The sequence below is a fragment of the Nilaparvata lugens genome, chromosome 10, assembly GCF_014356525.2.
Source record: "Nilaparvata lugens isolate BPH chromosome 10, ASM1435652v1, whole genome shotgun sequence".
NCBI classification, from domain to species: Eukaryota; Metazoa; Arthropoda; class Insecta; order Hemiptera; family Delphacidae; genus Nilaparvata; species Nilaparvata lugens.
In genome coordinates, this window is record NC_052513.1 from 20,070,796 (window position 1) to 20,083,677 (window position 12,882).

The window sequence follows — 12,882 nt, forward strand, 5'->3', positions numbered from 1 at the left end:
TGTGTGTGTGATACTGTTATTAATAACAACCTTAATCCATTTAAAAATTAATAATCCAATTTAAGTTGAAAATTCTCAGCCAAAGTTCTCATTCTTATTCATTCAAGAATCAGAAAAAATACAGATAGAACAAAAAATTTGCTTTCAAAATATACGCCAACAGCTGATTAGGATGGCTGCAAGATGGCTGAACAGACAAGCATGCGACCTAGTGGGAAAATCGTACCTGAGTTTGTTTCATCCAGCTAAAAAGTACTGAAACAGGATTCAGAAATTTAGACTTTTTCTCAAATTACTGAGGAAAAACTCAAACTAAACTGAAAAATATTTTTAAAAATAACATAGATAACAGAGAATATTTATTGTAGTATTCTTATGTTTTTTATTATTTTTATTTATATGGATATCAAATGGTAATCATTTAACCTCAAAATTAGAATTTTATAATGTATTTTTGCTACTTTTCTCATTGATTGCAGTTGAAATAATAATTATCATTAGAAAGGAACTAACTATTATTTATTATTAAATGATGAGAATTCGTAAATGATGATAATTTAATTATGATTTAGATGAACATTATTCTTGTTTTGGATTTCTAGATTGGGATTTTATCATAAATGTAGGGTAGCCATTGAAATAATTCTTATCTAAATCTAATACCAACTTAATTTTTGTTTTCGTGCACACGTGCACTACCTCCATATAACCCACCAACTATTTTGTGTTGCCATGTTGCAAATCTGGAGTTCACAAAGTAATACTTTGCGCACTAGAGCGGAAAAGTGAGTCTTTGCTTTCTGTAATCAGTGCAGGAATGGCCACTTTTGTGTGTGTGTGTATGAGTGTATGTGTGTGTACACGATATCTCATCTCCCAGTTAATGGAATGACTTGAAATTTGGAACGTAAGGTCCTTACACTATAAGGATCCGACACGAACAATTTCGATCGAATGCAATCCAAGATGGCAGCTAAAATGGTGAAAATGTTGTCAGAAACAGGGTTTTTTGCGATTTTCTCAAAAACGGCTCCAACGATTTTGATCAAATTCATACCTGAATTAGTCATTAATAAGCTCTATCAACACTGCAACAAATCCTATATCTGTAAAAATTTCAGGAGCTCCATCTATGCAAAGTTTGATTTTAGATTCTCAACTATTTACCTTCATATACAATATAAACAAAAAAAATTAAGTGGAAAAGATAGAGCATGAAAATCTCTGCAATTAATGTCCAGTAACATTTTCAACTAAAATTGAAAATAAGCTTGAAATTCGAGAAAATGAGATTATTCAATTGCAAGCTGTTGGCAACTGTTGATTCTATTGAATTGTCCTGTCACCAGCTGGCTCAGATCTTTCTTTATAAGTAGACTTGAGATCAATTTTCATAACGGCAAGGAAAGTTGTGTGAGTGCGCCAAACCAGATTTATATGTTGCGCATTTACGGCGAAACGCGGTAATAGATTTTCATGAAATTTGGCAGGTATGTTCCTTTTTAAATTGCGCGTCGACGTTACGACGTACATACAAGGTTTTTGAAAATTTGGCATTTCAAGGATAATATAAAAGGGAAAAGGAGCCTCCTTCATACGCCAATATTAGAGTAAAAATCAGACTATACAATTATTCATCATAAATCAGCTGTTTAGTGGACTATAATACTACCCGTTCAAAAACATCGACCATCTTGAAGATGCATCTTTCCATAAATGTTAGTTGTAGACAGTTCTATGTTTATTTGGGATTTTTTCTACACATTTTGAATTGATAAATTATTTATTAATTTTTGAGAAAACATAACAACAGGTCATTGTAACTTACTGAGCGCGAGGTCTATTGATCACAGAACTACTAGTTGACCGAGCGAAGTGAGGTCTAAGATTCAAGTCGACGGTTTGGCATTTCTCTTAATGTTTGTATGTTTATATGTTGCGCATTTACGGCGAAACGCGGTAATAGATTTTCATGAAATTTGACAGGTATGTTCCTTTTTTAATTGCGTGTCGACGTATATACAAGGTTTTTGGAAATTTTGCATTTCAAGGATAATATAAAAGGAAAAAGGTGCCTTCTTCATACGCCAATATTAGAGTAAAAATCAGACTATGGAATTATTCATCATAAATCAGCTGACAAGTGATTACACAGATGTGTGGAGAAGCCAGTCTATTGTTGTATTTCCATAAGGTCTACAGTTTCAATCAGGTACTTGTGGATGAGAATACTGCGTGAGGTCTACTGTTCACAGAACTACTAGTATATTTTTCAATGATATGTTCACAGGTAATTGTTCAGAGAAAGATAATCCTGACCTGTACAAATTTATGGGTGGTGCAAGCTTCGCGCAAATTGCGGCTGTAGTGAAGGCATTCCAGCAGAAGACCTCTCTCTCGGCTGCATCTCAGATTCGCCAATTCTGCAATGGAATTCTCAGCGAGGCATATTCCAGGATTGGTGAGCTTTAAAACAGTCTCTATAGTGAGGTCCACATTATAATGGCAGTATTTGATTAGCAATGGTATTGCTATCCTTGTCTATCATTCATAGATAATGATAGATTCCGAGTAGAGGCTGTGTCAGGTTCGAGCTCCTCGTTTTTTATAGCTTTTCGTTAGTTTAAAGTTGGATTTTTGAATTTTTATATGTACCATCGTGTGCAGTTTTCTTTGTTTTATAAAACTGTCAGTTAATAATTCTTGTTACTTTCGTGTTGTGGCTGCAAATTGTGTCTTAAAACTAAAATTAATCATGAATTCACCAAAACACACTACTGTGACTCGTTCTCAGTCAGGCAAAGCAGATAAGCAGTCATCGTCATCATCGCAGTCGTCCTCATCAGCTGTGAAAGATAAGGTGCCACAGCAGACGACATCTACTGCTTCGAAGCAAGGCTCTGCCTCTGAGCCGGCTCGCCCTTTATCACCGGCTGTTATCTCAGGTATTGAGAACAATTTCGTGCTTAAAATTCTAAATGACAGCAATGTATATAACAAATTAGTTAAAGACGTTGTGTCCGGCGTGTCTTCCCTAGTCATTGAGGGGTTGACAGCATCTCTGAACTCTGCTATTCTTCAATAGTGGATCTTCAAAAAGAAGTGTCATCGTTGAAAGAGCAGCTTAAGCTCAGTGATGAGAAAGTCAAGCAATCATTTGATCGTGCCGATAATTTAGAGCAGTATCAAAGAAGAAACTGTATTCGCATATTTGGAGTGCCAGAAGCAAATAAGGAAGATACTGATCAACTAGTGATCGATGTTTGTAAAGATAAGCTGGGTGTTAACATCGAGCTGCAAGACATCGATCGCTCGCATCGCGTGGGGCGTCGGCTGGACGTCGCGGCGTCCAACACCCCTCCACCCCGACCCCGCGCCATCATTGTCAAATTCGTTAGCTATCGTCAACGGTATGCAGTTTTCTCTCAGAAGAAAAAGCTCAAGGGTACTGGCGTTGTTATAAGGGAGGACTTAACACAACGAAGAATGCAATTATATAATTCAATGGTCGAAAAATTTGGATATAAAAACGTATGGTCCTTTGATGGAATTATTTATTGGACTGACACTGAGGGTAAAAAGCATAGTGCAGCCAACCATGTCTGAGAAATGTATTTATGCTTTGAGTTTTAAATTTCCATTAATGATATGATTTTATTTAATTTATTTGTTCCATTTATTTAACACTATATACAGCATATTTATTTGATTTCATACTCTCTGTCCACTTAATTTCATTCAATGAATCATTAATTACTATCATTAATATTATTATTTGTTTTTCTCTTAGAATTTTATTACTTTATTTCTCTTTATTGTCGGTCGGCTAGATAAATGAAGTATGATTCAGTATAACATTTCTCTTCAACAGAACCTTTCCATTCAGTCAAATCCATATATTATCTTGATGTTACTTTTGCATTATATTTCTGTGTGTGAATGAAGAGTAGAATCTCACGTGATTGTGTGATCTAGTTGTCTTTCTTATCCCGTTATCATGACTACGCCTAACTTATCTGTTGCCTCCGTTCTCTGTCCTAATTCTTCCTAATCGATAGGGTTTACCTCTTTGTCAGGAGTACATGATAACATTATTCACTTTTCTATTATTATTATTATTTTCGACTATTTATTCTTTTATTATTATTATCATATATTAGTATATGTTTATGTATGTTTTTATGGCGATCTGCTCATTTTTCTGTGTCACAATGGAAATAAGTTACCGCTCATACACTATCAGTATGCAGTTTGTTGCCTAATATATGTATGTATATGTATATATATATATATATATATATATATATATATTTTTTTTTTTTTTCTCTCTCTAATTATTTTGCTAATTACAGTATTTTGATTAAGTTATCAGCCTTCTGCTTCTTTTTTCTTCTCAATATTCGCTATTCCTGTGGTACTTGTATTTGATTAACAGTATTAGTATGCTTGTATCAATGGAGCCGAACCGCCTTGGCCATCTAATACAGCATTATCCTATTGTTCATAGCGCTCGACTTCTTCACTTGATTTTGTTTTTCTTTTATCTCATATGATTTCTATATTTATTCTCTCATTTCTTTCTTTGTGTGTGTGTGTCAGTATGAATGTGGTAAGTGTCTTTTTTGTATCTTCTTGTTGTTTCGCCGTTTCACCCCTCTCTTCTGCCTTGCTGCTTCGTCGCAGCCACCTTGTCTATACAGCAGGATGACGGCGCGGCCGCGCTGAGTGTCGGCGATGCCCTCAAGCGGGCTGTCTCTCCTTTCCCTGATCGTCTTAAAGTCGCTCATGTCAATGCACAATCCCTTCTCTGCCATATAGATGAATTTAGGCACACTTTCGAGGGCAAAGATTGTGACATCATTCTTATATCTGAAACCTGGCTAAAACCGACAATCCCTAATCGACTTGTCGCACTCGAGGATTATGTGGTCATTAGGAATGACCGGTTACACAAGAATGGGGGAGGGGTTGCTGCGTTTGTCAAGCGTTCTATGTTGCCTGTTCATAAGTTTTCCTCTGATACCTCCCGTGCAGCTAGACCTGAATACATGTTTATTGAGGTAAAGTGTAACGGAGTTAAAATGTTAATAGCAGTTTGCTACAGGCCGCCTCATATTGGGTATATGTCAGAATTTGAGGAAGCACTACTTGAGCTGATGGTGCCCTATGAACATGTGGCTATCATGGGTGACTTCAATACTGACTTACTTGGACCTGATACTCATGACAAAATACAACTGACCACTATGTTTTTTGCGAATGGTATGACCTTGCTGCCTCTCCAAGCTACGCACCATACATCCACCTCTGACACATTGCTTGATCTTATTGCAGTTGCTGATAAGAAGTCAGCTGTGTGCTATGGGCAGATCCCTTTTCCAGGACTTTCAGCACATGATATGATATTCCTTGTCTATAATATCAAGAGGCCTAAGCCTACACCTAAAATAATCACTTATAGGGATTATAAGAATATTAACTACCACAGCTTGTTTAATGATGCAATTAACCTTGACTGGCTACACATATTCCATACTAACGATGTTAATGTTATGTTGAACATTTTGAATCACAATATAATCTCTCTTTTTGAAAAACATGTTCCTTTGAAAAATCGTAGAATAACCAGGGATCCTGCTCCATGGCTCACTGATGAGATACGCCAGCTGATGAGGGATCGAGATTATTGGTGCAAAAAAGCAAGAGCGTCAAAAAGCCCTAATGATTTCAATCATTATAAGCGTTTGAGAAACTCTTGCAAGCAAAAAATTAGAAATTCTAAAGCTACATTTTACCGAGACTTGATCTCCTCAAAGCGATCATCAACTTCATCTTTGTGGCGTGCTCTGAGGGAGATTGGGGCTGGCAAGGAGAGGCAGGTACCGACTGTTGCTCACTCGCTGGATGATCTCAATGATTTCTTCACTGACATCCCTGTAAGTTTGGACCAAGCTCGTGCTCACTTTGACTCTCTGCCTGATTGTCATCAAAATGAGGATTTCTACTTCTCCAATGTCACGGAGCAAGAGGTCTTCTTGGCTGTTCATAGAGTAAAGAGTAATGCTGTTGGTGCAGATGGTATCCCAATCAAATTTATCAAAATTATCCTTCCTCTCATCCTTCCTTTCCTCACTCATTTAATCAATACCTCACTTCTAACGTCGGTTTTTCCTGATGACTGGAAGTCATCTATTGTAATCCCCTTGAACAAGATCCCTAACCCTCTCTCTCCATCTGATTACAGGCCTATTAGCTTATTGTCCATCTTGTCAAAGGTTCTGGAAATCATTGTTCACTCCCAATTGAGCACATTCGTTCATGGCTCTGGATTGATTGGTGACTTTCAATCGGGGTTCCACATAATTATTGTGTTCGCTTTATCTTCAACCTGAGACGTGACGACCATGTGACCGAATACTTTAACAGACTTGAACTCATGAAGCTGCGTGAGAGTAGATCACATCATGCTTTGTGCTTCCTGCATAAGATATTGAAAACCAAAACGCCTAAGTATCTGGCAGTGGAGTACCGTTACTTGGGTGATTTTGGCCATGGAGGAACGCGGCATGGATCCCATCTGCTGGCTGTCCCAACACATAGGACTGTTATGTTCAATAAGTCGTTCCTTGTGACAGCCTGTAGTTTATGGAATTCTTTGCCTGCTGAGCTGAAGCTAGTTGAGGGACGTCGCCGGTTCGGCGCGGCTGTCTTGCGGTGGATCAGAGGTGGTGGACTCGGCTGGAATGCTCCCTAACCCGTAATTCAAGTCTATATAGTGTATATGTGTGGTTCCTCTCTTTCTTCCTTCTTTCTCTCTTCCTTTTTCTTTTCTTTCTTTTCCCTTCTTCCCTTTCTTCTACCGGAATAATCTATGGATTTGGACTGAAAATTCTCAACTGTATTCACTTTTCTCTTCTTCCTTTCTGCATAACCACCTTTACGTACTCAAATTCGAAAGGAGTTCGAGTTTTCTCTTTTTTTATTTTTATTATATTTATATATAATTATAAATAATTATAATATAATAAAAAATTAAATATAGTTATTATATTTATATATATTTTTTCTTGTAAATTTGTTTTCTAAGTTATTGTTTTCTTTTACTTTAGTTCATTGTTTATGATGTTGTTTTAGTTGTAACTTAGAATTGTATGGAGGGTTAAGTGTAAGAGAGGGCCGGCTGCGCCCTAACTTCGCCCTCCTAGGTTTTTAATAAAGGCAGCGATTCAATTCAATTCAATTCAATTCAACAAATCGGATAGCGGTATCTCTTTTCGCTTCGCTCTGTTGCCAGATCGTCTTTAACAATGTCGAAACATAATTAATTAACAAACTCGTTCATAAAAATGTATTACTTAATCATTGAAACGTATAATTATTCTCTTGACTAACAAATATACCTATAGTGAGGTCCACGTTATAATGGCAGTGGAGAAATATAGGAGACAACGTTGCCAATCATCTGTCTTGTCAATGCCTTCTGTAGACGGTAGATCATACAGGTTTATTGATGTAATATTAACTATGTTTGTTCTCGTTTAAAATAATCAATTATATTTTTTAATAATTTCATAATGAATTTACATAATTAATATTAAATATTTTGTTAATCATTAATCAGTAGCTCTTCATTCTCGTTTAAAATAATCAATTCTATGTTTTTTATCAAGCAAGAAATTATATCTTCCAATTTCATAATGAATTTTCATAATTGAGATGAAATATTTTGTTAATTAATTATCAATTCTACATTGTGTAATATTACATTTTTTCTCGATTGGAATCGAATCTTCAATTCGAGATCTATAAAACTTTATAGTAAATATCAGAGTCATCGATTACGGACAACTTTTTGACTGAGAATTTATCGTAAATGATTGTGTTGCATATTCCATGGTGTCACCGAGGCTGGGTTGACAGAATTAAAAAGATAAATGGTTTATTTAAATAGAGATGATATATAAAATTTAAAATAACAGTTTCAAAATAAAGTTTTATTGAGAACAAATATAAAATGTGAATTCTAAACTTGTAATTTATAATTTTTTTTGGTGACGTGTCCGTAACATCGACACTGAAGAAGCTTTGCTCTGTTCCTGGTAGCTAGGTTTTTCCTGTGCTCTCTCTCTGAAACTTATGGCTGGCTATGTGTGTTGTAATTTGTGCTCTCTGAATATTTTTCTGTTTAAGTGAATTTATTAATGTTTTAAATTGAGTTTTAAACAGTTTATAGTGTTCTATTTTGTCTGTATATTGTTTATTGTGTATACAAGCCAATAGCCACTGTTTTTCAACTATATAAACTGGATAAGTACTTAGCTCGTAGTGACTTTAGATGCTTAGGCTTGTAAGATACTGTTCTTTGTGTATTTGTGTAGTATATTGCCAAAATTTTTCTGAAGATTATAAGTTCATTTGCTCTGAAAACTGGATTTCTCATTCATAGGCGATAGATCCATTCATAGTTTATCAAGAATCTATTACATTGGAGCCGACAACTATCCTTAGGTTAATAGGTGTGAAATGCTATCCAACCGATTTAGGAGTAATTGGTAGCACGGCAATTGTTACAAGACGATCTGGCAACAGAGCAAAGCGAAAAGAGATAGCGCTATCTGATTTGTTGAATGATAGACAAGGATAGCAATACCATTGCTAATCAAACACTACCATTATAACGTGAACCTCACTATAGTTGGTTATTAACAAAAATTGACAGTTTTGATATTGGTTCAAAAATACCAGTATTAGCTATCTGCTATATTGATGATGGAAATGGCAAGGCAGAGAATCATCAACGCTTCTCTTCTATCTTTCTCCACTGTCATTATAACGTGGACCTCACTATATTATACACTTCATTTATTTATCTATTTTTAAGATAAGACTTTGTAGATTCATATAATTTTCAATAATATTATTATTAAACGAAAATCCAAATTAAATGCTGTAAATCACCCCGAAGACTTCTGCTACTGCAAATATTGACAACAGGGTAAACAGCTAGATGAAAATTCGACGATCGCTACCTACTATTCAAAAATTATTTGTCAGCCCAGAATTAAAAATAATTTTTTAGCAGAAGTCTGCGGGGTGATTTGTATGTATTATTTAGTGTTAGTTATGTACATAGTAATCTGGATTTTTTAAAATTTAATAGTGACTTTCATGGATATGAAACCAGAAATAGGAATAATATCAGAGTTCAACAGCTCAGGTTCACAACGTCACAAAAAAAATCTTCTGTACACATCTGTTAAACTGTACAATTCATTAACAATAGAAATTAAAACATTAAGAAATTTTGCCTCTTACAATCTTTAAAAGGAAATTAAAAACTGTATTGAAAGCTGAAAGTTTATATAACATACAAGAATTTTATGTAATTGACTGGATTTGTAGGCTATAATATTTATAATATCATAACATCATTATAAAAAATAATATTTATAATATCATTTGCATGTATTAATTGTATTATGTTTTATCTAGTACCTATTTTTGACGTTTATCAATGCATTGTTAACAATGTCTATGATAATAAAGATTCATATTCTTATTCTCATTCTTTACAGTAGCATTTAATTTGGATTTTTGTTTGATAATCATTAGCATTTGAATTATTGCGATATCTCAGTAATTTATATTTTATATTTCTGCCAATAAAACATTTTCATTTCATTTCATTTCATTTTCCATTTGTAGTTTTCAATTGTATGTTTTGACTCTAATGGAAGCCGAATTTGGAAAATTTTGTTAAATTACTGGAAATGAAGTGAATAAAAGTGTGAAGTCTCTGAGACACGTGATATTTTAGGATACTCAGTAGAGTACTGTACCTACCTACTTCAATGTACTAATTTTACTTTTGTATATTATGCTACTCTTTTCATTGATAAATTTATAATTTACTACGCTACACATTTCTATTTTAATTGATGAGACTTGCCCACAGAATTATTAATATTAATCTTTGAATTAGAAACATGTTTGAAGAGGAAACACTTACTTTTCAGCTGAGACTTGTCCATATTATTTTAATAAATTGTTAATAATAGTTATCGATTAGCATTTGAATAAATTTTCATTAATTTTCAATTTTATTCTGCTTGATGAACAGTGATCTTTGCTGAGGACCCTGTGAGCTATTGGACCACAGAGGTTTATAACTCTATGGGCTATGGTAAAACTATTGACAGAGGCCTAACTGTAGCAGTACTCTACCGAAGTGAGATCGATCTGGCCTCAATCAGAGACTCATTTAAAACTACATACCACAATGATCTTGTCGATTTCATCAAGGTAGGTACCGTCATAGCACGTATATCTATACTATAATAAAGGAAAGAACTGCAGGCTTATACACGTATGGGATAGGAAAATTATGTTTGACGCATCATCAGGTCTGAACGACGGTACTCAACTGATTAACTTGAAATTTTGTATATATATTCTTAATCAACCGAGGATGGTTATAGCCTTTTTTCAATTCTCCAAGATTTCATTACGTCAAGTTTTAAAATAAACCCTTGCGGAGCACGGGTTACCTGCTAGTATAATATGATAAGCAGTCTATGAAAAAGTAGAATGCATGTTTTTGTGGCGTATATGTCCCCGTTCCACCTTAATAAGGAACATAAACAGTTCTGAAATATTATATTTATATTTCTTTTGATAAAGAACTCCAAACATTCCAACATTTTTAGGGTTGTGTGGCAGAGAGGACCAGGAGTCCTAACTCCGCCCTAATAAAGGCAAATAATCAATTAATTCTCTTTTCTTTTTTGATTCAAACAATAAGTAGGTACCTACATCATCAAAATAAGGAGAGAAAAAATAAGTTAACCTTGTGCTATTCCTCTCCCAAAATTAGATAAGGTTACACATAGTCCGAAATAGGTTAAATCTTGTTATTGTTCACAAAACTTTCAGTACTTCATTATTTTTACAAAGTAGATTTTTAAATTTAGATGCTTCAATACCAAACTTAGAAGAAATATTTCATATTATTCACTAAAATAGGAAATATTCATATATTAAAGAAATATTTCCTCTTCTATTCTATAACACAATAAGTTGAATAACCAATGTTATGAAATGTTAATTTTATTGCTGTTCCATTTTATATCTGTTATAAAGCTGATGGTACCGTACTTATTTTTTAAGGTCAATTGAATCATATTTGTACGTCCAGTTTTCTTTTATTTTTAGAGTCATTGCTCAGAAACGTATGAGAAAGTCATGGAGAATATCGTCAGTGGAGTACAGGAGTGACAAACTACTCAAAATGAAAAACTTACTCAAGAGATGCAATAACCCACTTGTATTTATGGACACGAGAGAGAGAGAGAGTGAGAGAGGGGAGAAAATTCTGCACGATATCTCTGACTTTCTCACTCCCCTTGAACACTCTTAACGTTTGGTATTTTTTACCAGATAGTATACAATAGAAGTTCTGAATATCTTAATAGAGTGAACCAGAGCAATTATGCAAATACATTGAACTGTTTTAAGGAATTTGGTAAAAACCTTATAATAAGCTTCCTGCACATTTGAAGGAGCTAGAAGTGTGTAATTTTAAGAGAACCATAAAAAAGGTTTCAATAGAAATATGCCCATATAGAAAGAGGAGTTTCTAATTTGAGGGTATTTTGTTTACTGTTTATGTATGCTTGCGTTTTAATTTTTATTTCTTTGAATACCGTACTTTGTTTGAATCATGTTTGATTTTTGACGATGCTTTGCATTTGTATAAATGTTTTCTGTAATAAAGAAATCTTGAATCATTTCACAGTTAACAATTTAGTATTATATGAAAATCTGTAGATTTTTTAATCGAGATGTAACTTAAATTATTGAGATATGATTAGAAATATGTTTCAGTGAATAACTCACTCTGTATTGTAGTGAAACGTCTCATATTATAGCACAACACTTGTTAGGTCAACCTCTATCCATAGCCCGAATATCAACCAAATCAGGGATATTTGCATTTTTCATGAAATCCATGTGGAATTCATTACGGTATGGATTCATGCAAAATGGTCAAAGATCAAAATCGCTCGAACACTCAGGAATGATAGTACTTGACGAGAGGAACAATAGACTATTATGTCATCACATTGACAAAATTCACTCCTATTCTTGAGTTATAAGCTTTTGAAGATGAGTGATTTCTCTGATCTGTGAGTGGAGGAAAGGTTTCATCATAGAGAAACAATAGCGTAAGTAGATATCCCATGATATAGGGAATTTATGTCGCAACTTTTACTGTTATCTCAAGCCGATTACAGTCGATTATTGACAAGTTTTACTGTTTTGTTGGGGTGAGAGTGTAGGAACGGCACAATTCGAGAGACTACCAGCGTCACACAGCTGCATAGGAAAGAACTACGTGAACCATCGGCTTGGGATAACAGTAAAACTTGCGACAAAAACGCCCTATACCATGGGATATCTACTTACGCTATCGTTTCTCTATGGTTTCATGTTTCAGTGAATAACTCATCCTGTATTGTAGCGAAAAGTCTCATATTATAGTAAGAATAATATCATTTCTTGAGTAATAGATAATTTATGTGTGAATAAGTACCTTCTGTGGATATGTTTCCTCATTATCATATATTATTATCATCACACATACCGTACCGTGTCTAATATGCTGCATTCCCAAAATGTGTGATAATATTCAGGTGTCAGTGTTTTAATTTTAAAAGTAAAAAAGATTATTGTTTTATTATATTATTATATCTATAATAATAATAATTTTATTGTAGATACTAGACAGCATGTAGAAAAAATCTGGTGTGGCGCACTCACACAACTTTTCTTGCCGTTATGAAAATTCATCACCTGACGCTAGTGTACACGCGCATCTCAAGT

General features: G+C 34.2%; 1 protein-coding gene across 2 annotated transcripts in view; it reads left to right on the forward strand.

The window, feature by feature from the left end:
• LOC111046752 (annexin A4) overlaps positions 1-11,791 on the forward strand; it is a 35,565-nt gene extending 23,774 nt beyond the window's left edge. For both annotated transcript variants that reach the window (XM_039436514.1, XM_039436515.1), the window contains exons 7-9: positions 2,291-2,461; positions 10,121-10,302; positions 11,212-11,791. In XM_039436514.1, the coding sequence (XP_039292448.1) occupies positions 2,291-2,461; positions 10,121-10,302; positions 11,212-11,274 (416 nt within the window). In that variant the 3' untranslated portion in view covers positions 11,275-11,791. The remainder of the gene's footprint in view (positions 1-2,290; positions 2,462-10,120; positions 10,303-11,211) is intronic.
• The last annotated feature ends 1,091 nt before the right edge of the window (positions 11,792-12,882 follow it).